The sequence below is a fragment of the Electrophorus electricus genome, chromosome 8 (assembly GCF_013358815.1).
Source record: "Electrophorus electricus isolate fEleEle1 chromosome 8, fEleEle1.pri, whole genome shotgun sequence".
NCBI lineage: Eukaryota > Metazoa > Chordata > Actinopteri > Gymnotiformes > Gymnotidae > Electrophorus > Electrophorus electricus.
In genome coordinates, this window is record NC_049542.1 from 24,527,312 (window position 1) to 24,553,377 (window position 26,066).

Below are 26,066 nucleotides of genomic sequence, written 5' to 3' on the forward strand. Positions count from 1 at the left end.
ATACTCCAATTGCTTAAATACATCTATTGCTGCAGCCCTGTTTTGTGGCATTGTAGGCTTAAATTTGTCTTTACATCAGTGGAGTTTTAGTAGAAACTGTGTTGTTTTTCACATAATGACTAAGGACACTTGGTAGTTTGATGAAGAATGTACCAGCAGTCTTTCCCTGGAACTCATCCTTGATTTGCCATATTCTGGAATGTTCCAGAAAGTTCTGGACATGCCGCATTCTCAGCCCTTGCCAAGTCTCTCGGGTGTCACGATGTATAAGTTCCGAGCTGGATCTCTGTAGAAGCCACCGTCAGCTCTGTGCTCTCTCTTCCCCCGAATGCCACGCACATCCTCACCCGCATATAAGCCTGGCCTCTACCCTCGGCCTATTTTAGGAGACCTTAATTACAGTGGAGGTTGTGTTTATCATCCTCACAGCTGCACTGCGGAGCCGTGTGCACCCTCAGCCAGCGTCCCACACCCAGCGCGGTGAGGCGTAGCCCACCAACGGACAAACAGGCCCGCTTAGAGACCGCCTGGCTTTGGTGGTGTCTACTAATTTGCATTTACTGTCACTATCAGAGCAGTTTGAGCAGGGACAGGGTTGTTTGTAGTAGTAGTAGTAGTAGTAGTAGTAGTAGTAGTTGTTGTTGTTGTTGTTTACAGTCTGAATGATCTGACTGTACATTCACAGCCATTGATATGACCCCACCCCGACTCACAGCTGCTGTCTCATCCTCTGCTCCAGTGAGACTGGCGGAGCAGAACAGGAGAGCAAAGATCCAGCCTAAGGCTCCTCTCCGTCTTGCGACCTTTCGGGTCGAGCAAGCAGCTGTGCGACCTGGTGCAAACGTTGGCTTAAGTTTGGAGGATGGCAGTTCTCTGCACGCCTCGGGCAGCGTCTTGTTCTCGCGGTGTGGAGCCCCACGCCTATGCCTGTCATGATCTATGTACATGTGTTTGTTTGTTTTTTTATGATGCTTTTAAATGATTTTAGTTTTATCTTTCATGCGCAGTAGTTGTCCTTAGTTGATAAACTATATTGGGTGTGTTACTTTCTTTGTGGTCTTGGTTTTTCTTGTCATTGACCTGGGTCATGAGTTCAAACTCATTAGGCTACATTCTACTGAGTGCATGCATGCTTGATTGAGTGTATTACACTGCTTGTCAGGGAGAAAAAAACCCTGAGATTTGCAGCACAAAAAAGATACATAAAATAGCATTGGAGTTGCTGACATGTACCAAATGCTGGTTAGAACACACTGGTCACATACCCTGTGAGTGCAGTGAAATCACTCTTATCTGGAGTAATGGGGGAGGCTGAGTTGCCTCCTGTAATCCTCTTGAGTCTGCTGACACACTGCAGGCCAAATCTGTTTGAACACACCTTCCCTGTCCCTCTGCTCTCTGTCTTCCTGAGGGGACATAGCCTGCCAGCAGTGCACTCTGGGCTTTCTGCAAGCAGGACGTCAGGAGCCGGCAGCAGTGGGAGGAGTTGTGCTAAAGAGGACTGTTGAAAAGGACAGCCATGCTCAGTAATTGGTGTGTGTATACAGGTCAAAGACCTTTTTAAAATAATGAGAAGCCCCTCACTGTGGTGCGGCTCAGCAAATACTCAGTAGTGGTCTAATTAAATGAAAACCTTGGACTCTGATTGGCCGGGAGTAGATTGTTAAGACCTGCTAATTTAAAAACCCCTGTCAACACCATTCACAATCAGCCAGCGATATCTCAAAAGAGTACCAGAAAAAATTTCATTTATCCTCATGGTTCAGTTTCAAGAATTTTTATCTTTAGTTTTTCTTTCTTTTTTTGCACTCAAAATACTTTGCAAACATTTATTTATTGCACAGCCCCCTGTGTTTTTCTATAGTTGTGTTTACAGGGTTTGATTGCAACTGGCCACCTTTTAAAAATGCAACTGCAATATTTAGCGTGAAGCGCAGTGAGACAGACAGAGCAGAGACAGGCCTTTGCCCACAAGCACGCAGGCCAGAAGCCAGACAGCCCTGCTCTCCAGTTCCTCGCCTGAACCCAGTGCAGACGAGAAAGGGGGAGTCCAACCCAAATATGCAGTCTGGAGACCTGGAGGCAGCATGCTGGGAAGATCTGACTTAGCCTCAGCTTTGCACTGATCGGTCACTGTTGCTCATAAGCACAGTGGCTCTGATGTTTGGTCAGTTTGTCGGGATTTGGGTCAGAACCCTGTATTAACCAAACTTTGCAGGGAGATTACTGTGTTGCTTGGTTTAGTAGAGCTGGGAACACAAGCAAGTGTTTGAGCACTGCGCTTTAGTCTAAGAGGGCTGAGTGTGTGTGCACGTGTGTGCACTTGTGTTTGGGTGTGTGTGTGTGTGTGTGTGTGTGTGTCTGTCATCATGACAAACATCAGTGGTGTGATGCAGAAGCTGAGAACCTGACACATTTGAGTTGACGCACAATCAGGAAGTATTTTGTAAACTGGGTGTGTGTAAGTGTGTGTAGGCCAGGTATAAGGAGCCAGCTTCAGCTTGCCTGAGCCCACGGGGTGCTTTCCCAGGAACAAGCGTACTGTGCTAGCTGTTGTGGATAGGGCACGACTGCCCCATGTGGATACACACTCCACTGCCTTTCGGTAAAGGTGCTTTCACACGATGTTCACTTTTCACTGCCACAGAGATATTAAAATCCTCCTCTCACAGATACTTAAAAGGTTGACATGTTTAGGCAACTTGACAATACCGTTCGAGGAGTAGAGATGTGATCTAACCCCTTTGGCATTATAGTATACCAGCATACTGTATACTCTTACTATATACTCAGGAGCTTAGCTAAAATGCAAAAAAGCTATTGATAAATTGTCCTTTTTATAACATGGATAGTGTGGTGGATTTTGTGGCAGCTAAAATACTGTGTTAATCAAATACAGGGACACTCCTACTTCCCATAAAAAAAGAACACTAAAACTGAGGTACATGATTCATACAGAGGAGTTGAACATGCCGTGAAGGCTGTAATTTCTTATTATTTATGTACAAGACTATAGTTTCCTTTCTCAAACCACAGTGTAATCCACTTCTCCGAAGCCAAAGGAGAGCAGGACTGCAGTAAAAGCAGTTCTCGCTGTGGTTTTAAAGGATGGGTTACAAGGGTTTTTTTTTCCTTCTTCTTCATGCATTGTGTGCTTGACATGGAGGATAATTTATTTTTCACTATTGCACTATAAGTCTAAATCCACCATATGCTGTTGCTACAACATTTAAACCTCTGATTTGAAGGGTTAAGACCCATTTTTTCTTAGGAGTTATCAGTGTTGTTGGATATACTAGTATAGAGAGCTTACAGATACTGTGAGGAAGCTCTTGGTGAAATAATTAGAGGCGACATCTTTGGTTTATCATTGTCTGCCCCTTCCAGAAACATCTTTTGGTTACTTTTATGCACACCTTAATCCACACACCCCCACCAACTTGAATACCCCACCCTCTCATCCCCAAACCTGTCCTGCTTGGTGTCACCCATGACACTAAGAGATTAGACAGCAGGTCTGGACTGGCTCACAGGGCAGTTTGTAGGGGTGGCATTTTAAGGGTCAGGTTGTGGGAAGATGTTTTCACCCCCTCTCATCAGAGAGGACTGCAGTAGACCTGTTCTACTGTAAATGCACTGCACTGCTTTGTAGGCTACAATTATGGAAACTCTAGATGTTTTCACTTTCCCATGACGGTAATATTTTACATTCACTTGATTCAGCATTGCATGGAGAAAAAGGATGTGAGATCGGAGTTTAATAAGTATTTTCCCAAATCCAATAAAAAATTAAAAGCCCACTTTTTATTGTTAAGAAATTTATTGTGAAGAAAAGCTTGTAACAAATCTTCCACACCGGTATCTTTAAAGGATATTGGATGCTTTGGAAGTGAGAATTGTATCAGATATTAATATTGGCTTTAAAACATTTAATAAATAGCTGTCTTGCTGTGTATGTTGAACATGCGTGTGTGTGGTCTTGTTTCCTTTCACATACAAACGTTGGGACCAGTGTTACATGATACTGTGCTTGTCTACAGGCAGGTTTGGGGTCTTTTGCTGTGACACTCCTCTAGGCTATTTGCCTTCAGATGAGATGGTAACTCTGCAGTTTGCAGTAAGGTCACAATAATTTTGCTTTAGACTTGAACGGCAAATTTCTTTCATCTTTAATAAAATACACAATGTGTGAAAACTGGTTAATCTACAATAACAATATTTAACATTTATAACTATTTTTTAATAACACTTTGTTTTAGAACAATTTATTTAGAACTATTTTTGTAGGCTTACAAAAGTATGTGATGACAGATTTTGTTTTGAAGACATACAGACTTGGTTCGTGTATGTTGTTTAAGTGGTGTAGATGCATAAACATGTCCTTCGTTAAATTTTACTGAACACACTGATGACTAATTATATATACTTTTTTTTACAGCAATTGAGATTTCAGTAAATAGATCAAATATTCTGCATGTCTTGAAAGTGGCACAAATGAAAAATACCTTACGATGTGGATTAGGCTGAATAACACTACAGTATACTTACCAGCTACAGAGTAACACTACAGTATACTTACCAGCTACAGAGTAACACTACAGTATACTTACCAGCTACAGAGTAACGCTACAGTATACTTACCAGCTACACAATGACATTACAGTACACTTGCGAGCTACACAGTAACATTACAGTACACTTATCAGCTACTCAGTAACGCTACAGTATACTTACCAGCTACACAGTAACGCTACAGTATACTTACCAGCTACACAGTAATGCTACAGTATATTTAACCAGCTACAGAGTAACACTACAGTATATTTACCAGCTACACAGTAACGCTACAGTATATTTACCAGCTACACAGTAATGCTACAGTATATTTAACCAGCTACAGAGTAACGCTACAGTATATTTACCAGCTACACAGTAACGCTACAGTATACTTACCAGCTACAGACTAACGCTACAGTATACTTACCAGCTACAGAGTAACGCTACAGTATACTTACCAGCTACACAGTAATGCTACAGTATACTTAACCAGCCCTACTGCTAAAAAGCTGTAATTCACATTTAAACTAATGAGAGCAGTTTGGAAGTGTTGCCCTTCATTCTCATGGTTGTGTGCTGAACATGCCTGGTGAGACAGAAGGCCAGACTGACAGGTGGCTGAAGCTTCAAGCATACTGCTCTGTGTCACTGGGCCTAGCTTGTGTGCAACTGACCTCTCTCTCTGGCCCAGCCCGGCTCTGAGTGCCACATGGGTACAGCCCTCCGGCCAGGAAAGTACATTGAAGTGAGAAATGGGTAGCAGGCCAGCCATGATACGCTCATTAAAAGCAGTTAAGCAGCTAAAAGGCTGACTGAAGTGTGTTTTGGTCTTCTGTTATTATTTTTCCTCAGACATTCCTTTTAGTGTAACTTTGTCTCCTCCTGTTCTGTTGGTCTCACCCCTCAGGTCAGCCTGATGTGCCGTGGCTTTTTATTAAGGCAGTTAATTTCACTACAGTCTTTATCTTAGCAAAAAACATTGACACAAAGAATCTTTACCATGTTCAGACATTTGATCACAGTAAACAGCTTAAAGTGTGGCGATACTCTACTAGCCAGTAAATGCCTCATAATCAAATGTTTATTAATTAACTCAGGTTATGTGATTTACTTATATTTCAGAAACCTCTGTAAATTGAGCAGATCTATACTGTACCATAATGTAATGAGAGACACATTTTGCATTCATTTATTAGCGGCCGTCTCTCTGGGTTTGGAGCTCTGCTGCATATGTGGAACGTGTTGTTGGAGAGGAGGCAGCACAAGGCTGGAGTGGGTATGACGATATAAAGAGTGTTTCGATCAGACTGAACATGCTTCATTCTGCATTATTGAGCACTCGTTTGTGATGTTTTTAACTTTCTTTTTTCTCTCCTTCCCCTTCACCACTCCAAAAAACTATTTTCTTTCAAGCCACCACGTGTATGTGCTTGTGTGCGCATGCGCACAAACACACACACCACACACACACCACACACACAGAGCTCCTTTGGAGGACTGTTCAAAGCAGAACCTCCATGACACACACACACACACACACACACAGGCTGCCATGACCTGTAGCCAGAATGTGATGTGTGCAGAAGCAAGAAGGTGAAGGGGGAGTCTAACCTACTGGCACATTCTCCACCCTCTACTGCAGCCCTTTAACGTTTCCCAGATGTGAGAGGCAGAGGTACTACTGGTACTGCAAGTTACAGGGGCAGTGTGTGTGCATGTGTGTGGGTGGGTGTGTGTGGGTGTGTGTTAGCTTTGGGGAGTTGAGTGCTGAGTGTGCAAAAACTTTATTTGTGCAGGAGGGCCTCCATCTTCTTGCTTTACTTCGGGGTTCAAAAAGAACTGAGTCTGAAAGACTGCTGAGTCATGTTGAGGGGGGCTGCTTCAAGATGGACATTGTCAGGGGTCTGTTTGCTTTCAAGGGGAGTTAGATGGAGTTTCCCTCCTCTGTTTGGTTAATATGGGTCAGGGGTGGGAGGACTGGGCAGCAGAGTGTAGTGCAACAGGGTTTCCCCCTGGACACCAATGGTTGGACAGAACGTATACATGCAGGTCTCTGTCTCACATGAACATATATGGGTAAAGATGTGTTTTAAAAATGTCAGATGTTTAATTTGCAGTGCGAAGGGAAAAGCAGCACCACTCTTCCGGCCTGTCCACAGTATATGCTGAACCTGCACTCCTATGTACACTGAATGGAACATGAACATGACGACGAGTCTTCCTCGCTTCCCTGGCTTTCACAGTCCCCATATCTTTATCCCATAGAATGTCTCAGGGACCAGGTCAAACCAGGCACATCAGTACCTCCATCTAATCTGCGCCAAATGCGAGAAACTATCCTGTCTGCAAGGGCCGGGTTTCCTGCAGAATGATTTCAATCCCTAGTGGAATCTATGCCACGATGAATTGCTGTGGTTCTGTAGGAGGTCCAAAGTGCTACTGGATGGGTCTCTCTAATAAAGTGCCCATTCAGTGTATAATAAAGGGTGGTTGAAAGAAAAAAAAAAAAAAAAAAGGCAAAGCCGAAGTATTTTGTGCAGTGTAGTATATCTGTGTGTATTAAGCTGTCAGGACGGTGGTGGGATAAAGCACTCGTTTCTGTCTTTGAGCAGATGTTGTTTGCCATTGTGCTGTTTGGCTGTTGCTGACAGGTCCAAGTAAACCCTAGTACAGACATGTCTTTGACTGCTTCGGCTGTCTTGTTGTCCCCATGCAGTTAAAGCCAGATTATCTCCCTGCCAAGCATCTGCTTGCTGGTTTTTGAACATCACATCCATTGTATTCATACTAAACTGTAATGAAATTCCTAGGAGAATATTTTTTGCCAGTGACAAAGTTTTGGGATTAATTGTATTAAGTGATTATCATCTCTGAATTTGTGTGAAATAATAGGACTTTTCATTTCGCACTGAAGTAAATGTGGGGAAAACAGCATAGATAAATCATACAGGGTGCCCTAAAGACGGGCTGTTAAGACCTTTTAGAATCACACTTTTATATGACCCTTAGTCACATGGAAAAGAGGTTGTTCCTCTGTGGAAGTTAATGAGAGGCAGGCGGAGCTGAACAAAGGCCTGCATGCTGCACCACACTTTTGTCCCGACAGGACACATCAACCCAGCCCGGAGAAAGGCCCAGAACAAAACCCATCCTCAGACAGACACATCAGACAAGTAGCTCTTTGAAACCTTAGTGGACCATCTAAGTTCAACCTCCATATTGCTGGAGCACTGCAGTGGCAAGACATTAACTCTCTAGTCCTACTGGAATGCAGGGCTATAGCCCTCCCTGCTTTGTACTTCCACCCCCAGTAACCTCTGACCTCCAACCCCAGCCCCCTTGACCAGGCTAAGCGGAGTCAGGTGAGTGAATTGCGTGCCTGGCACCGTGTGAAGAGGCTGCGCTCTTCACTGGGTCTTTGAATCTCACATTGTGTGGTGTGCGATGCTCAGTGAAGCATGATGATTGATGTCTGTCTTCTGTTAGCATGTTGTGGCCAGGCGAATGACACAGTCTGCCTTGCCTCTGCCCCTACTTTGCTATGCATGATGTGTGTTTGTCTTAAGCTATTGTAAAGAAGCATTAGAACATGGCTATGGTGGTTTTCTGGGGCTTTTCAAATTTGGTGTATGCTTTGATGCATCATGATTTAAATATTATTTGTTACATATACTGATTATCTATAATTATTTTCTTACCATTTCAGCTTGGCATTTTTCCAAACTCTTTTGTTGATTTGAAGATAATTAATGTTAATTAGAGCCTGCTGCTTGGCTTTGAAAGTTTTTTTTTTTTTTAGTTTTCAGGCCAATCACTCAGGAAAGTCTTTATTTAGAACTTGCAGACTTTGTGTTCTGTCTGGTTGGCACTTGGCCACAGCAGTCACCAAGTCTGCAAATGCCTGGTGGACATTAGAGGAGTGTGTTTGTTTTCCTATCATGCCTCAGTGCCATATGGACTACTCCATCTAATCTAGCTGGGCTGCCTGTACTCTGCATGTAAACACTAGCCAAACTGACCAGGGCCACGTTCCTGGAGCCGATCTGCTGGAGGTAAGCAGTCCTGCTCTCTGATGTGTGAGACTCCAGGCTGCACCCCCAGAACCTGAGCAGCAGGAGAAGCCAGACTTGGCTGGCTCCATCCAGCCACCGTGGAAAAGGCACACCTCAGCACTCCATGCGCCGCTATTTTAAACCCCATTTTTAACAGAGCTGGAGTATCCTGAACCTCCGGATGGGCGCGACACATGAGGTGCTCCTGTATTCTCCAAGACGAAACCCGAGCAAGAGTGGGGGATTGGCGGGTGCCGCATGGCCCTAACGAGGGCCAGAGAGGCAGGGGAACGCGCCAATGTGTTTCCTATCACGCTACTTGCACTTGTGGCTGAAATTCCAGGGCATAATAAAAGTCTGTCTGGACTCAATCAAAATAAGTACACCACCACAGCCCCAGACTAAGAATAACCAAAGGACTGCTCTTTGATCACGTTCAGACGCTTTGTGCAAGCATTGTTAAAATATATATCTGAGAGTGTTTCAACGGTAGCTGGCTATTTTCTCAACTGCTTTTCCCTGTAAGCCCCTGCTGGGCAGCCCTCTCGTTGGGCTGTAGGTGGAGCTGGGCCAGCCTGGCTTTGTGGTGGTTTGCACCTTGAGTACTTGTGGCTGTCTACAGTGGGGCAGAACAGAAGTGGCAGCCACAGTTAGTGCTCTGTCTGAGTGGGGTCAAACAGCAGCGCTTTGCATTGTGGATCATGTGACGATAACCATCTTAGTTTGAGTTTAACCACAGCTTAAAGTTTTCTTCACATTAACAGTTAAAACTATTATGTTGAAATGCAAATATCCATGCACTTGCACATGTGATGACTTGCGTTACTATTGTGCAGTTTTGATAAACCCATTCTATGAACAGATTATCTGCCTTCTAGCAAGAGCATTTATGCCACCATGGATCCACACCCGACGGTGATTTAGCTGTTTATTAATCCCTTCTTTAAAAAAACAAACAATGTTGTTTCCAGTTTGGCCATGAAGTAAAAGAGGTTCAGGGTCGGGGAAAGAGCAGTAGAAACCAGACAGAAACAGAGAGGAGAAATAATAACTGAGCGAGTAAAATGCTCTCCTTGTCTAAATTCTTGAAGCTAATTACTCTGTGGCTTTAGTACATTCAAACCACACAAATAGCAGAAAATCTGCTGAGTGTGCCGTTAGCCTGCTGAGTTTTAAGGTGGACCGCTGAGTTTTAAGGTGGACTGCTGAGTTTTAAGCTGCACTGGAAAAATTTTATAAGAAGCTGGAGAATAATATAACTTCAGCTAAGTGCGTCCGTAATTTGTTTTTCATGAAGGAGAAAGTGTGTGTGTGTGTGTGTGTGTGTGTGTGTGTGTGTGTGTGTGTGTGTGTGTGTGTGTGTGTGTGTGTGTGTGTGTCAGTCATACATGAGTATGAGTGTGTTTTCACATGCACTTTCTGGGAGTAAGTACATTAGTTATAGCTGAGGACCAAACAAGTGGTGATAAAGTGACGATAAGTATCATCTCACTTAGAGAGACACTGTATGGCAATGGAAAGAAAATTAAACTACTAGTTCATGCGTATATATTGCCTGGAGTGCCTTAGACCTACAACTGATATGAGGAAAGTAGAAGATCTGCTGCACTCTTGGGATTTTTGTGATGTTGTTCTGCTGCTGTATACTATTGGTTTATGCTTATGATAATCAGACCTGTATTGAGAAATTATATGGTTTGGTATGATTCATAAGACAACCAAAGTCCCATCTGCTGTCTCTCCCTTGTCCTGTGGCCTCACTGTCTGCTTGCATCTCTGTCTTACAGAGGAGGTTGACTACAGCAGTTTTGGCACAAACACGCTGACCCGGAAGAAGAAGGCAGTGGTCACTCTTCGCAACGACCTAAACAGGAAACGACCTCACATCCGCATCGGCATGCCGCAGGATTTCCGGCCCGTGTCCTCCATAATTGACGTGGACATCCTTCCTGAGTCCCACCGGCGGGTGCGTCTGTACCGGCACGGCTCTGACAAGCCACTGGGTTTCTACATCCGTGATGGCACCAGTGTGCGTGTCACACCCCATGGCCTGGAGAAGGTGCCAGGCATCTTCATCTCGCGCCTGGTGCCCGGCGGCCTGGCCGAGGGCACTGGTCTGCTGGCCGTCAATGACGAGGTGCTAGAGGTGAACGGCATTGAGGTGACGGGCAAAACCCTGGACCAGGTGACTGACATGATGATCGCCAACAGCCACAACCTGATAGTGACGGTGAAGCCGGTGAACCAGCGCAACAACGTGGTGCGAAGCAGCCGTATCTCAGGTAGCTCGGGACGCTCGTCCGACAGCAGCGGCTCGGGGGGTTGCCCCGCCATCGCCGGCCTGCCCTCTGCTACGGCTGTCACCTCCTCCACTGCCGACCACGGCTATGCACCTGACGACCTTGACAGCGACGAGGAGTCGGACATAGTCATCGAAAGCAGCGTTGGTCGCCCATCACGCCGCTCGCAGGGTCAGCTGGCTTCGTCCTCGGCTGCCCCAAACAGCCCAGTCAGCAGGCCACAGAGCCGGCCCCTATCCGTTGTGTCCACAGCCTCCTTCCACTCGCAGGTCAGCCTGAACGGCATGGCTCACGGCAGCCTGAGCTACCGGTTGCACAGGGACCTGAGTCTGCAGCCACCCCAGCACAGCAGCAGCCTCGCAGGCAGGGAGAGCAGCAACAGCAGCCTGCACAAAATCCTGAGCAGCCTAAGAACAGGCCCCCGCAACAGCTTGGTGCTTCCCCCTGGGGGTGTGGAGGAGGATGGCATGGTCATCACCCTATAACGCACTCTTGCAGTGGTGCAACTCTTGAAACTCCCTCTTAAAAACACACACATGACCCAGAGACTTAATCGTACAGCCTGGGACAACAGACTCGAACCTCACACTACTTTCTTAAAAGGTTTTGTAAAATGACTAATGTAAGACACACTGTCTTGAGATATTACTCTGTTCTTAAATAATGTTTGCTTAATGTACACTGCCATGTCTTATCTGTTGGGGATACATGGGAAATAGTGTGGTACATGTTTAGTTTGTTTGTTTGATTTTCCTTTAGGCAGAGCCACTAATTCAACATGAATGTGTTCTTCTTTATCAAATTGTCCACTTAGTGATCATTTTTAATCATGTTTTCTAAATGTGTCTTTGGACCAGCAGCGAGGTTTTGACCTGCATATTTGTTTTAAATAATAGTTCAAGTTGCAGTATATAACTGATCATATTTGCCACTACCATTAGTGATTTGGAGTCAGCACTGGAATTCTCTGTGTGGGAGGGAGCTACACTTATGCTAATGTATTATGTTGGCTTACAATTTGTATATCCTGAGTGTGACACCAAATTTTGAAGTTGTACAGCATTTTGTTAATATTCCTCTGAAATGTCTACTGTATATGTTTCAGGCTTCAAATCTCATTCCTGCAGAAAATCCTTTATTCTTAGAACATTTGAGTATTATATCTTACAATGTCACATAGGAGAACACACTGTAATTACATGGATCAAGGAATTATGTTTTTAAGGTTTGTCCTGTTTTCTCAGTGACATGTATCGACAATGGCTTTTTCCCCCTCTACTGCTATATTGGGGACCTTGATACAGCAGTGAAACGCACAGGCGTGTCATACACTGATGTTTGCATGGTGCTCTCTAACCAATGGTTTTGTCTTCTAACCCCACAACACACACCCACATACACACGCGCATGCACACACATTCTGTCAGGTCACTGATAATGAACTCCTAACTGGCCCAACTCAAGTCCACACAGCTGTTCACAGGCTGTGTCCTGGGAGATGCTCAGCTCTTAGCAAGAGCAGTGACCTCTCTACATGCTCAGTGAATTTAGCATCACCCTGCAGGTTCTAACACTCCAGTTAGGGTCATTCACATTTAAAGCGTTTGTTGGCTTTTCTTAATTGGGAATAATTGCATTGGCTCACAGTGTTTGGTTAACATTACCCTCTTAAGTTATCTGTGTTTTTATACACCAGCACCAGCTGTTCTGTTTTCTGATTTTCACATGTTTCTGGAGGTTTTTTTCCCCCCAAAAGGTGTGGACTGTGGGACATAATTTCTATAGTCTTATGACTTGATTACGTTATGTATAGGCAGTTTGGTCTACGTGCATATGTTTGTCCTAACAACCCCTAACCGTTTGTGCCTTGTTGTCCCATCCTCTGGCACATCTCACCCAAAGTATTATGCTTCTAGCTCAGCATCTCTTTGTACCTGGCCACTGGATGATCAAAGTGATACAAATGGATGCCTCAGTGATTGGCATCAGAATTCTGTCTGTAAGTTGCCATCTGCTGGTCACTTTTGGAGTTTTTAATTTACTGGGAGTATCAACTGGGAGCCACCTCAGTACCAAGCAAATGAATATTTATTGTACAGTATTTCTGAAGTTTAAACATTTGTCCTGGTTGTTTAATTTCTTTGTTGGTTTTCCATGTACACCAATTTTAGGTTTGAATAAAAAGATAATATGAACTGATATATTAGCCTGCTTTCCTAACTGGAACAGAAAAAAATGCTTTGCCTTTATACTTGTTATCCCATATTAGGACACACTAAGGGGTCAAGAGGACTACAACATTTGCAAAACACCAGTGGACATCTTAGGGGCACACTATGAAACAAGACATGAGATAGCAAGCCATCCTTGATCCTACTTACAGCTAACTTTATAATTCAGACTCAGCGATGTCACGATGGTGGCTCAGCTGTCAACAAGTTTTATAACCATACCAATGTGTCCTCAGACACTAACCTGCCTGGGGCAGAGTAAATGGATTTGAGCTTGAGAGTGAATAAAATCCCACCTTTAATCCTGTCTATCCCAAAAAGAGTAGTGCATGTTGGGATATACACAGGGCTTACCTGAAAGAACCACCAGAGGCCTTTGCGCCATGTGTTTGCTAGAACACCAGATCAAAAGATTAAAAGAATGTTTTTATCAGATTGCTGCTGGTTATTTCTGCTACTGCCCATTCCTGGTTAATGAACTGTCAGTAACTGTAGGTCACGGTTGGGGGTTTTCCCATATTGACAGGCTTGGAACAGTATAAGGGTGACTATTTTCCCTATCATCAGTGTGTCCAGGCATAAAATGAAAAACTTTAAATGCAGGGGCCTAAGGAAGTTATGAAACTATATGGCGTTATGTACTATATATGGGGCTGGACTCTTATGTTATTTGCTGCCCCATCAGTATTGATGATATTGATGATAACTATGCATATGCATATCCATGTGTATTTGATGATCTGAATGCATCACCTGCAATTTTGAAGAATCTGTTCACCAGTGCTTGATAAGTAAACAAGGAATCTCACAAATAAGCCTGTTTCAGTATATGTATCTTCAGAGAGTCCATACTGGATCAAGGTATGTTAAAGACTTGAGTAACTTTCATGCTTAGAGATAAATTTGGATTTTTTCATGTTTTCTCCGTTGTTAATGTTTTAATATGTTTTTGTTTTCTCTCAATTAAACCAACACGAAGGACACTGAAGTACAGTAATGGAGACAAAGGTTTATTTGAAGTTTGGCCATTTCTGTAGAAATATTGTATAATTATTCTATTTTTAAATGAATTTATTTTTGCCGAATTTTAAACTATGGTTCAGATACTGCACAGTGTCTGCTGAGGGCATCGTTGCAAGACTTTTTCAGGAATCGTCGGCGATAAACGCGAACTGTCATCTCATCCGCTTACGTAAATAAAATCAAATTAGTACGAAGACATTGCGTTTAATATTAGGTGTCTACAACTCCATTCACCTCTGCTTGGCACACCCCATTTAATGACGCTGGTTTATTATCTCTCAAACTCAGATATGTTTTCTACCTGATATTGAAGAATTTATTAAAAAAAAAATCAACTTAAGCAAAAATAACGGGTTTGTATTTAACATGCAAAAAACCGCTCGGCTATGTTTGAGCCTTACGGAGACCCGTACCGTACTGGCTGTCACATGACGAGCGAGAAAAGCCCAGTCTGGTCTTACTGGACACCAGCAGGTTTTCGGTCTGCTCTGCGAAAACAAACAAACAAACAAAAAATACACGAAAACTCCTTTTGCAGATACCGAAGATGGACCAACGGTTTGACCGGGGCGCAGTGCTGTCGCCGCTGGAGGAGTCGAGCGCCGAAGTGAGCAGAGACAGCGGCGTCGTGTCCCAGAGTGCGAGCAGCCTGTCGATGCTGAGCGAGGCCCCGAGCAGCGGCAGCGGCTCCCACAGTCCCAGTTTCGGCCTTCCAGTCCCCACGCTGGACGCGCCGGCGCCGCAGGGCGCCCCGGGGCAAGACGAAGAGCGCCTGAGGCGCACGGCGTCCAGTTACTCTGCCTATGTGTGCGCAAATGCAAGCGAAGAGGTACTGGCATAGGGTTATGCTGTTGGCATCGTGTTGCCTCTGAAAAACGCACTGGTTCCGAAGCTTTATATATATATATATATATACACACACACACACACACACACACACAAACAAACAAACCTGCGACGGATGTTCTTATTAGAAAATAAGAGCAATGGCATACAATGACGAGACGTGCAATCGTACTTGTTTACAGATCCTGTGCCTGGAGAAGAGTCTAGAGGGAATGCTCACTCGTGTTGACGAGTTTGTGGGGATGCTGGACATGGTAATCGCATCATGCAGCTTGCTAGAATTTCACGTTTCACACGGAGCTGAAGTCAGCAGACTGAATTTTTATCTTTTCATTCAATTTTTCATTCCGCCTCAGAAGCTGCACGGATGCTATATCACCTGTGGATGTCGCTATATAGTAATTTTCAATTAATTTATAAAACTTGTAGTGATTATATAGCTGGGCAGTGAACGTCAAAAATGCACATGTAAGATAGTTATATCTAGTAAAATGGTTAGTGAGTTAAGGCTTCTAAAAAGTGGATGGTGAGTGCATTAAAGAATATCGAAAGCTGACACAACGTTGTATGTCTTATGGAATAAGAAATGTCTGTCAAAATATTTCAGGAATTTGTCACTAACAAAATCCTGAATTCTAAAAATGGTAAAGTAGTATTTCTTTAGTAGTATTATTAGTATTATTTATTTAGTATTATTATTTTATAGTATTTATTTTCCTTGAACAGCTGAATATAACGTTTTAGGCTACTGGAGGAACTAAAGTGTAGCGTCTTTTCTTCTAATTTTTTTATGGCTCTACCATCCTTACTCCTTGTGAAACATTTTTCAGTGTCATCTGACCAGTGAGGACCTCTACTTCATTCACGTTTTTTTCCGTTTAACAGATTCGCAGTGACACCTCTCAGATAGTAAACATCACCCTGCCTGAAATTCACAGAAAGTCTGAAGACATGAGAAAGATTTACAGAAAAATCGATAAGTTGGAGGTATTTATACAAATAATATTTGTTATATAAATAAAAACAATGTGCCCATTGTACATACATATATATTTATTAGAACTATAATTTCTTAAGGCTTTTGTCAAGATGGTTGCAGCCAATGTGAATGCCATGGAGGAGCAAGTTACCCAAGCAGAAGGTGAAGTTAGGACCCTACCGGGTGCTTTGAAAAAGATTTTCAGAACAATGAGTGTCCCTGGATTTTTAAATGTAAGTAACATCAGTAAAGCATATCTAAATGAATGATGTGAACTTTGCTCAGTATCTAATGGCCAGCATCTGACATGCATATTCCTGACCCATGAAACTTTTAGATCATGGTGTATTCTCTCCTCTACTACATCAAAACGTTAAGGTCTTGCTCATTACTTGATGAGCTGAACCAAGTGTGTTAAAGGTTGCAGTGCTGCAGTCTCTTTCCCACAGTTGCTTAGTGTTCCCTTAGGATTTAAGTAATATTTAACTTTGCTTTGAAAATGTTTTGGAATTGCGTTTGAGATGAGGGGACACTGTTTAGCTTTGTACATGAAATTGCCTTTTTATGTACCACAAGGAAGACTTTCCAGGCTGTGTGACATGTATCTTGAATAGATTCTGTTACTCCCCTGGGTGTTATTTGAGCACTGGAAATTCAGGATCCTCTGTAAAGAGACAATCATTGAAGCAGAAAGTGTTTCAGTTTCTGTATCTCCAGCCTCTCTCCATATTACCTTTTTCTTCCTGTTTGTGTCTTCTGTTGCTGGGTTTGTGCCTGTTAATGTCATTTTCCAAAGTGCTTCTAAAAGTTTTGAGAGATCCCCTTAAAATGGAATAAAATATATGGTGTGGAATTGAATGGACTGGGAGAAATACCTAAACAGGGAAATAGGGAAAAGTGTTATAAAACACAGTAAACATAAAATATAAGCAGAAATCTGTATAGATTTAAATACTCATTTAATATAGGCAATATCATCACAAGATCAGCTTTATGTGAGACTTGGGCTAATGCCTTCTTGTCGGTGGCTGAGGTGGTGATGGTTACCTTTCTTTCTTTTCAGAAACCTGGCAGTCCAAAAAGATCCCCAGAGCAGCACCCAGAGCTTCCCGCTGTATTCAGGACTGACGATTACTTCATTTCACGCCCACAGCAGTGATAGCAAGGTGCACTGTAGCATTGCTCTTAGTAGTCGGCTGCGACGGTCCGAGCGGCATACATCATGCTGTCCAGCAGCAACTGGAGCGGCTGCTCTGTGCCATGGGCACTTGCCTTGAACAGCAATATAAAAATGGTACTCAAGATGTCTCATGGAGAGTCTCAGCTGTGTAATGGCACCTGGTTATAGCAGACTGCAGTTGTAGTAGACTGTTTAATGGCAGCTAGTTTTAGAACCAAAAAAACCCTTTTGTTTTAAGGAATTTGTTTTGCTTAAAGTGCCTGGCGTAGAAACGTGTCATTATGTTCAGAAATGTGCTAGCAAATGTCAGAAAATGCAGGCAATTTCTGGGGTTTTTTAAATCTTAGATTGTATGTAGTTTTCGTAGTGTTACCTTGTTTAGATTTGATCTCTGTCCCTAACACTCAAGATCTATTTGCACAGCTAACATCGCGGTTGCTTGAATGATCCTATTCTGTGGCTGAAAATATGCCGTAAGATGTGATTTGATATGGAACTGCTCATACTAGTGGATAGTCTTAATGTAAACTTTTATGCTATGCTGTCTATGCCACAGAAATGGCTCTCTTGCTCTGAATGAACCACATCCTTTTATACTTTTGTTGTCAATTACTAGTTAACCTATCTGAATTTAATTTGTCTGATTTCTAACTAATGCTAATTTATTTATAATAAAATACAAATAATGCTGTAAAAAGGATCCTATTTTGTGGTGTGTTTCTATGATGTTCGTATATAATAAGCCCTGCAGATTCCTAACACTGAGTTAGCAGGGGTTTTTTTGTTTGTTTGTTTTGTTTTTGTTTTTGTTTTTTAAACCCCAGATAGTAAATTCACTTTCCAGGGCAGCTTGGGGGCAGTCGCTCTCAGTATTTCATCATGCGGCACACAGTTGAACACGCTTTCAGCAGGGTTCTGGTCAGTCGGGTAGACATCCTTATTTTAAGGTAAAATCCAAATCCAAATCCTTACCAATTGTTTTAATACATGTGACGTACGGTTATTTGACATATGGCTTTCTGAATCAATTTTAATGTTTGTACTGAAAATAGGTTCGGAATTAGAAGTTTCGTTAACAGCATGCTGCTTAGCTAACCTGAGCTAGCCAAGCTAAAAGCCATGTGCGGCCATGGCCAAAATACATTTAAAGGATTGGGGGCCGTTACAAATGTGGCAGGTTAATTCATGGTGCGGAGTTTCAACCCTACTCCAGGTGTTCGTGTATGTGGGGAGAAGAAACACAAGCCTCGAACACACTCGGGTACACAATTAATTGCGCCTTTATCACAGAGATCTCCGGAGAGCCACTACACCACGCCGGGTGCATCTAAATCAGGAAGTAGCTCTACCTTTGCCGATGAACAAACATACATATATAGGGAAGACTGCACCCCAAACACCCCCTCACAAGCATTCTTTGTGTTTCCCCACCCCATTTGTTTAACTTCATGCTGAGACGGCAGCCTCTGTTTTACAACACCCTTACACACACATACTCTTTTCTTTGATCTCCTTCTCGTTCTCCTTCGTTGCGAAGTTTCTTTGTAAAGCTGCAGTATTACATGCAACAAGCCTACGCATAATCTAATACACCCCCCCCCCCCCCCCCCCTTCAAACTGCAATGCAATCACTCGCCCACTTTCTATACTTCATGCTAGGTCATGTGCCTTACATCACTAACCCCATCTCACAATGGGCACAAAAGATGTTCTGCACGTTTGTGTTGTCGATGGTGTGTTATTGTCCGGCGCTACATTTTGTAGTCTGTCATTCATAAAGAAAAGTTTCTCTCATCCATACAGCGAGCTAACCCGATGTAGGAGAGATTATTAGAGGATACATAGCCACGTTAAGAAACACGACATTTTGTCGTTAGCTATTCTAGTACTCTCACTTAAAATCTAAAAATTGTAAAAAAAATTTACAAACGCATCCACGGGGTCCATTTGGCATGATTGCAATGTTATGTCGATATTTGAGTAACAGCTTGCATCAACCATCCTGTTGGTTGGGTGAGCTAAGACAAGTTTGTCAAGAGGATGCATTTTTTGCCAGATCATATCAATGCAAATCCGTTTTCCCTTCTTATCCACTTTAAACTTATTGGATGTTTTGATTTTAAATGTGTTGATTTAACAAGTTTAAATATGTAGAGACTAATAAAAAATGTGTCTTTTTGTCTCCAGAAAGAAAGTAAGATGTGTGGTATATGGGCCTTGTTTGGCAGCGATGAGTGTCTGTCAGTTCAGTGCACCTGTGCTATGAAGATTGGCCATCGAGGTCCCGACGCTTTTCGTTTTGAAAATGTTAATGACTACACCAACTGTTGCTTCGGTTTCCACCGTTTGGCAATTGTGGACCCACTCTATGGCATGCAGCCCCTGCGTATAAAGAAATTCCCTTTCCTCTGGCTCTGCTATAATGGCGAGATCTACAACCACCTCCAGGTATGTGCTGCTTTTTCCTGCACCAATTCCCTGCATGTGTTCATCTAACTATTTGTACAGTCTTTGAGATTGCTGTTTGTAATATTCTATTGTAACGTTACTGCACACCGTGTTTCACAAATTCTCTTCCTCTGAAGCTGAAAAGGCACTTTAAGTTTGACTATCAGACTCAAGTGGATGGGGAGATCCTGCTTCACTTGTACAACCAAAATGGTATCCAAGAAATGGCCTCTCTGCTGGATGGTGTGTTTGCCTTCATTCTGCTGGACACTGCCAACAGGAAAGTTTTCCTAGGGAGGGATACGTATGGCGTAAGGCCCTTGTTCAGGCTCCTGACTGATAATGGCTTCCTCGCCGTCTGCTCAGAGGCCAAAGGTACCAGAAATGTTTTGAGTTTTGGTTGATTTTGTAGGTTCTTATTGTTTGGACTAATCTTATTGTTCTCTCTGCACCATTGCTCTCTAGGTTTGACACAGATCACCCATTCCATGTCTGAACCTGCGAAGATAACCCCTTTCCCACCCGGCCACTTTGAGGAGTTTGACTTGAAGCAGACTGGAAAGGTTAAGTCTGTACGGCTGGAAAGTTTCCATAGTTGCACTGATAAGCCCCGACACGCTGTCCATGACAGTGCTGGGGAACTTGCCACAGGTAAACACCTAATGATGTCGCAAGTGGTGATGTTACCATAGATAATGTAGTAGTAATGTCATCATTCAGAATACGACACTAATATTGCTTTAAACCAGGCATGTATTTTACAAGGAAAGGTGCCTTTCTGCATTTAGCATCTGTGTAGGAAACGTGTGCGTGTGCAGTGTTTGTCTCTGCTTGTCCAGATTTTGCTCTGGAGGCAGTGAAGCACAACATCAGGATCCTTTTTGAAAATGCTGTGAGGAAACGGCTGATGGCCCACAGGAGGATCGGGTGCCTTCTCTCCGGTACTAACACGCGCGTGCCACTGCTCTGTAGACAACTATTTATCTTTATAGACGTGGGTTGATGAACTGTTCATATTAACTAATGCTGTTTTACTGTCAAGGGGGACTTGACTCTAGCCTAGTCGCTGCCACTCTTGTCAAATTAGCCAAGGAGGAGAAGTTGCAGTACCAGATTCAGACATTTGCTATCGGTGCAGATGACAGTCCAGACGTTGTGGCTGCTCGTAAGGTTAGTGGTGTTGAATCGGCATTTAGTGCCTGTGTTGTTCCACTACAGCTAGCAGGGATATGGATCTGACACTTCTGAATGGTTTTGTGCCGTAGGTTGCAGACCATATAGGCAGCAATCATCACGAGGTGAATTTCACCCCAGAAGAGGGCATTTGTGCTTTGGAGGAGGTCATCCTCCACCTGGAAAGTTACGACATCACCACAGTGCGCGCATCTGTTGGTAAGCACAGCCGTGTGTGTGTGTGTGTCTCACAGGCAGTATCTCATGCAGTTTTATTTTCACTTTGTTGACATAAAAAGGAGCCAAAACATTTAGGGAGTTACGCAGTGCTAACAGAATGGAAATTCTTTTGTCTCCACTTTGGTATGTCACTGAACCTGTGTCAGTCAGTTTTATTATTTAACCTTCAGTCTAACCCTAACTGTGACAAACAGTTAAGAAACATTTCTCTCTTTCCCAGATTTGATTTCATAAGTAATTATGAATTCTTTAGTTATTGGGGAGAGTAGTTTTCTAAATAGAAAAATCAAAACTGCTCAGTCCTGAAAAGGTGCCATATTGGAAGCCTCAGGGTCATTTTTTTAAATATGAAAAATGTTTGTTGTATGTGATTTGTAATCTTGCACATTAATGCTGCCTTGTGATTTGATAGACCTGTGTGAAGTGTTTGTTTGTATCCTTTAACATTATCAACCTGTCCAGGGTCTGCAGCAAAATTTGACCATGTGGTTAAATTTGGCAAATTTACATCGTGACAGCAATGCTGATTAATGTGTGCTGTCCTTGTTAAATAAATAAAAGTAATTAAAGTTACTCAGCTTCACTTGATGTGTAGTCATTCACCTGAAATGACACAACATGCCTTGCTGACACCTTTTCTGCACCAGGTTCTACAGGCTAAGCCTCACTGATCTGTTTTATTTGTACACATTTCACCCATTTTAGCCATTAGATGGCATCAGAACTATAGGAAGCTTTACAGTTTACTTAGTGGGACTGTATTTCTATGTTTTTTTGTTTGTTTATTTCTTTTAGGCATGTATCTTGTATCTAAGTATATCCGTGAGAAGACTGACAGTGTGGTGATCTTCTCTGGTGAAGGATCTGATGAACTCACACAGGGCTACATCTATTTCCATAGGGTACACTTTATCTACATTCTAAGTGCATTAAAAAAATTTTAAAAACTTTTTTTAAAGATATAGATAGATGTCATTATATTTGTTGGGTAGTATATATATCCCACCACCTGACAAAAAAATTTGCATTGCAATTCTCTGAAGATGACCCGAGGTCCCTTGATCACTTAAACACCTTCAACGAGAAAGTTAAGATTTTTTTTAATTGAATAAGGCCTTTAATTAAGCTTCTCTGCCTCCCATCAGGGATTGAGAGATGTTTTGATAACCTCTCAGGAATTGAGAGAAGATGGTTTTGCTGTAGATAAAAAGATTCATGGAAACCTGCTAACTATCAGACTTTTTAACTTTACACTTTGGTTTTAAATGTAGCTGCACTTTTACTTATTGGATTGAAATGCAGTTTTAAATATTCTTTAAATTATCTTTATTCATAAAATAATAATCTAAATTGTCCTTAATTTATTGCTTTAATTTCTCTTTTAATATTTCAGTGTATTCTTTAGATCATCTAATTTATTTAGTTGTTTATTTTTACTTAGTGGTGGGGTGTTAGATCTCAGGATGTTTAGCTTTATTATTCTATGCATTCTGTTCTCTGTAAAGCACTTTGTAAACTGAAATTAAGAAATTGCTGTACAAATAGTTTATTATTATTATTATATGAAAATAACATGACTGCCAGAAAGGCCTCCAAAATATGGACAAAATGCAATATCGCAATTGTATCAGTATTATACACCCTGCTATATGTTAGACATGGGTAATTGCTTGAAGTAGTTGAGTAGTTAAAGTAGGCCTACAGAATTGTTACTAAGATTGAATGATGTGAACAACTCCAAAGGCCAGCTTTTCCATGACTTATGACGTGATATATTGTGCACCCCAACACGTGAATGTGTGAAAGTAAAGGTTTGCTTCTTCTCCAGGCTCCAACCCCGAAAGCAGCTGCAGAGGACAGTGAGCGACTGCTGAAAGAGCTGTACATGTTTGATGTGCTGAGAGCAGACAGAACTACAGCCGCACACGGGTGAGAGAAGCGTTCTGCTCCCCTCATAATGTGCCCGTGCCTGCCAAATCTATAGGCTCCTGTACACGTCCAGCTAAATAAAGTCGCTGGTCTGGTCTCCCTACCTTTGATTTCTGAAATTGCTGTCTGTTCACGGCTTTCTCCCTGGGCTCCTCTCATTAGGCTGGAGCTGAGAGTGCCTTTCCTGGACCACAGGTTCACTGCCTACTACCTCTCTCTGCCTGAGGAGATGAGGGTGCCCAAGGTAAAACAGCACTTTTCTCTTGTGATTTGAAGAACATTTCTAGAGCAGTGACTGGTTACCTGCTCATTTCATAAAGATGTAATAATCTGATGGTTCTTGATGCGCACTACACCTCACTGCTCCTTGAACGTCACTGGGTAACGGAGATCTGCGTTCCGTCGATGTTGTCAGTGTTCGTTGGTCTCTTTCACGAATGATCTGGTTTTGAACAGCAGCAGGTGTTAAGTGGATGTTTTTAATATTAATTTATACCATAAAAGCACTTTATAAATATTGGTTATGCAATACACAAACAGTGAGGTCCTTCATTAATGCAAAGTAATGTAAAGTACATGTGAAGCTCTAGGCAGTGGCCTGTGTGTAATTTATTTAGGACAGATGTCTCATCATTATAGTTATTATACCTGCTTTTATAGGTAGAACAGCTCTGACTCCACAATTATAGTCCTCCATTCAGTTGACTATTAGTCATGCCATTTCAGCAAAAGGACTCCCAGATTCTGCATGGAATCTTATTGTAAAAATAATCCTTGCTGTAGCTGTTTCTATTGCCCAACTAAACTTCATAAGGAAAGCAGTCCTGGATGTCCTATTGTATCTGTTTATTCCTGCCCATCAGAAATTATATTCCCTTTTTATGATTTCCTACAGAAGTCATAGATGATGCCTTTGATCATGTTTTACTTGTTCAGAGAGTAGATACACTGTTCTGATCTAAACAGCTTACTAAGACAACAGGAATTCCCCTGGTGATGACTTATCCTCCTACAAATAAAACTGACCGATATTGTACTAAAACACTCCAGACATCTCCAGGATGATGCACAGACTGCATCCCTGGGGCTTTTGATAATCAACTGAATAGTAACTGGTACTGTAGCCTACAACTGCTCTAGATGTGCGACACACAAATTTATTAGCTCACTAAAAGAACTTGCATGAACGGATCACTTATCACCCATTCTTCCTCACAATACACACAAAATATCCAGATATTATCTGACACCAATTAACCCTTGTGCTAAAACAGTTTATCAATTAAAAATGTCAGATTCCCATTGGTTCTTAGCTTCTGACTACATAAAACTGAATGAAAAAGGATTAGTAGGCTAAAGTTACAGCAATACAGTATGTGTAAAAATATATCAATGATTAAACTCCATGTACAATGAAATTGCCACAGTAAATGCAGAACGTTAAATTTCCTATTGTGTGTAAAATAGACCTATAAAAACTAGACTATGCTATAAAAACCTGCTTTGTCCAAACAGGATGGGGTGGAGAAGCATCTTCTGAGGGATGCATTCAGAGGGCTGAATCTGATTCCGGATGAAATACTGTGGAGACGCAAAGAGGCTTTCAGTGATGGGATCACATCCATGAAGAAGTCCTGGTACACAAGCTTGCAGGAGCACATCGACTCTCAGGTACATTGCTGTTGTATATATTTTTTTCCATATATTAAAGCCTTAGCAAAAATACAGGACAACAATAGACTGTTATAGACTGAAGTTTCTTGTGAGGTTCAGCCAGATCCCAGATTTGGTGTCTGCACCACTTGCGTGGGTAGTTCTATCATGTTTAGATTTTTTTTCCTCCCAAACCTTCACTATGCTCCCCAGACACAAACTTAGTAATACCACATTGCTTTACTGCTGTGACAGGTAACATGCAGAGAGCAGGTTCTCAGAAGCAATGTTAGACCCCGAGAGATTAATCTGGTGAATAATTACTACACATCAGGATCTCAAACACACCAATGTAAAGGCATTGGGGGAGTGGTAACTCAGTGGTTATGATACACTAACAAGTTGCCACTATTTGGCCCCTGAGCAAGACCCTTAACCATCAGTTGCTAAAGCAGTATTCAGTCATAACTGTATGTTGCTTGGGATAAATGCATCAGATAAATTATGTAACGGCAAAGGAGCTACATAGAATTTAGGAAAACCTAAAAGCACCTTTTCTCTTTTTTTTATTGATACACACTGAAATGACCCCATGCTTGGAATGCTGTATATACAAGCTAGCTTCATTCCTTGTTATACAGACATCATAGGTTGCCAAGAAAATGCCAGGAGTCTGCATTTTACTGGGATATGGCAGTTATTGTCTCATTTGCCTGCTTGTTCCCTGCTTCTGCAGGTTAACGACTCTGAGTTGGAGGAAGCACCCAACTTATTCCCTTACAATCCCCCCACTACCAAAGAAGGCTTCTTCTTCCGGCAGATCTTTGAGAAGCATTACCCGGGCCGCAGTAAGTGGATCTCCCATTACTGGATGCCCCGCTGGATCAAAGCCACTGACCCTTCTGCCAGAACCCTCTCCATCTACAAGCCAGACAAGGACCAGTAACCAGGCAGCTGCATGCCTTGAATGCTTACAGTATAACCCCTAGAAATTGGCTCTCCCTGGAATTAGAAAAAAAACATAGCCCATCTTGCATTGCCTTGACTCTTGGAGAATTAGATGAGAAGAAAAGAGACCACAATGACCAGACTGGGATATCCAGGACTCGAAACATATTGAAATGGAACAGTTGTTCAAAGTTTAGTCTTATGGAAGAAACAAATTATTTTCCCCAATTGCCCTTCTATTGAACAGTAAACCCTGTTTAATCTGTCTGTACCATGTGCATGTGCCTTTGACACGTCTTCCTTGGGCCACCAGGTGGGGGTGTGTGCACCATCACCTTCAAATGCAACTGATGTTATTAACTAGTCTGTCATTTCCAAGGTTGGGTTTGGGTTTTTTTTGTTTTTGTTTTTGTTTTTGTTTTTCTTTAGCCAGAAGCCAGTGAAAGATTCCAGAAGATGAAAAAAGGCATTTACAAATGTATATCAAATAAAGACTGGAAAAATTAA

General features: G+C 42.4%; 3 protein-coding genes across 5 annotated transcripts in view; all 3 read left to right on the forward strand.

Annotated features, from left to right (window-relative positions):
* Nucleotides 1-13,108, forward strand: part of pard6gb (par-6 family cell polarity regulator gamma b) — a 29,020-nt gene extending 15,912 nt beyond the window's left edge. For both annotated transcript variants that reach the window (XM_027023355.2, XM_035529231.1), the window contains exon 3: nt 10,397-13,108. In XM_027023355.2, coding sequence (XP_026879156.2) covers nt 10,397-11,394 — 998 coding nt within the window. In that variant the 3' untranslated portion in view covers nt 11,395-13,108. The remainder of the gene's footprint in view (nt 1-10,396) is intronic.
* Nucleotides 13,109-14,486: 1,378 nt separating this feature from the next.
* On the forward strand, nt 14,487-17,868 carry bloc1s4 (biogenesis of lysosomal organelles complex-1, subunit 4, cappuccino). The gene is made up of 5 exons (XM_027023343.2): nt 14,487-14,992; nt 15,192-15,263; nt 15,895-15,996; nt 16,087-16,221; nt 17,052-17,868. Exons 1-5 carry the CDS (start codon nt 14,711-14,713, stop codon nt 17,145-17,147), a joined length of 687 nt encoding a protein of 228 aa, XP_026879144.2. The 5' UTR covers nt 14,487-14,710; the 3' UTR covers nt 17,148-17,868.
* A 161-nt stretch (nt 17,869-18,029) lies between these two features.
* asns (asparagine synthetase) lies at nt 18,030-26,066 on the forward strand. Of its 2 annotated transcripts, XM_027023341.2 has the most exons (13): nt 18,040-18,115; nt 18,382-18,507; nt 19,356-19,616; nt 19,754-19,991; nt 20,082-20,267; nt 20,456-20,557; nt 20,659-20,786; nt 20,882-21,008; nt 21,825-21,931; nt 22,858-22,958; nt 23,121-23,202; nt 24,474-24,629; nt 25,348-26,066. In XM_027023341.2, exons 3-13 carry the CDS (start codon nt 19,368-19,370, stop codon nt 25,555-25,557), a joined length of 1,686 nt encoding a protein of 561 aa, XP_026879142.2. In that variant the 5' UTR covers nt 18,040-18,115; nt 18,382-18,507; nt 19,356-19,367; the 3' UTR covers nt 25,558-26,066. The 2 variants fall into 2 exon arrangements, with proteins under 2 accessions (XP_026879143.1, XP_026879142.2); XM_027023342.2 differs by lacking the exon at nt 18,382-18,507 and having other exon boundaries at nt 18,030-18,115.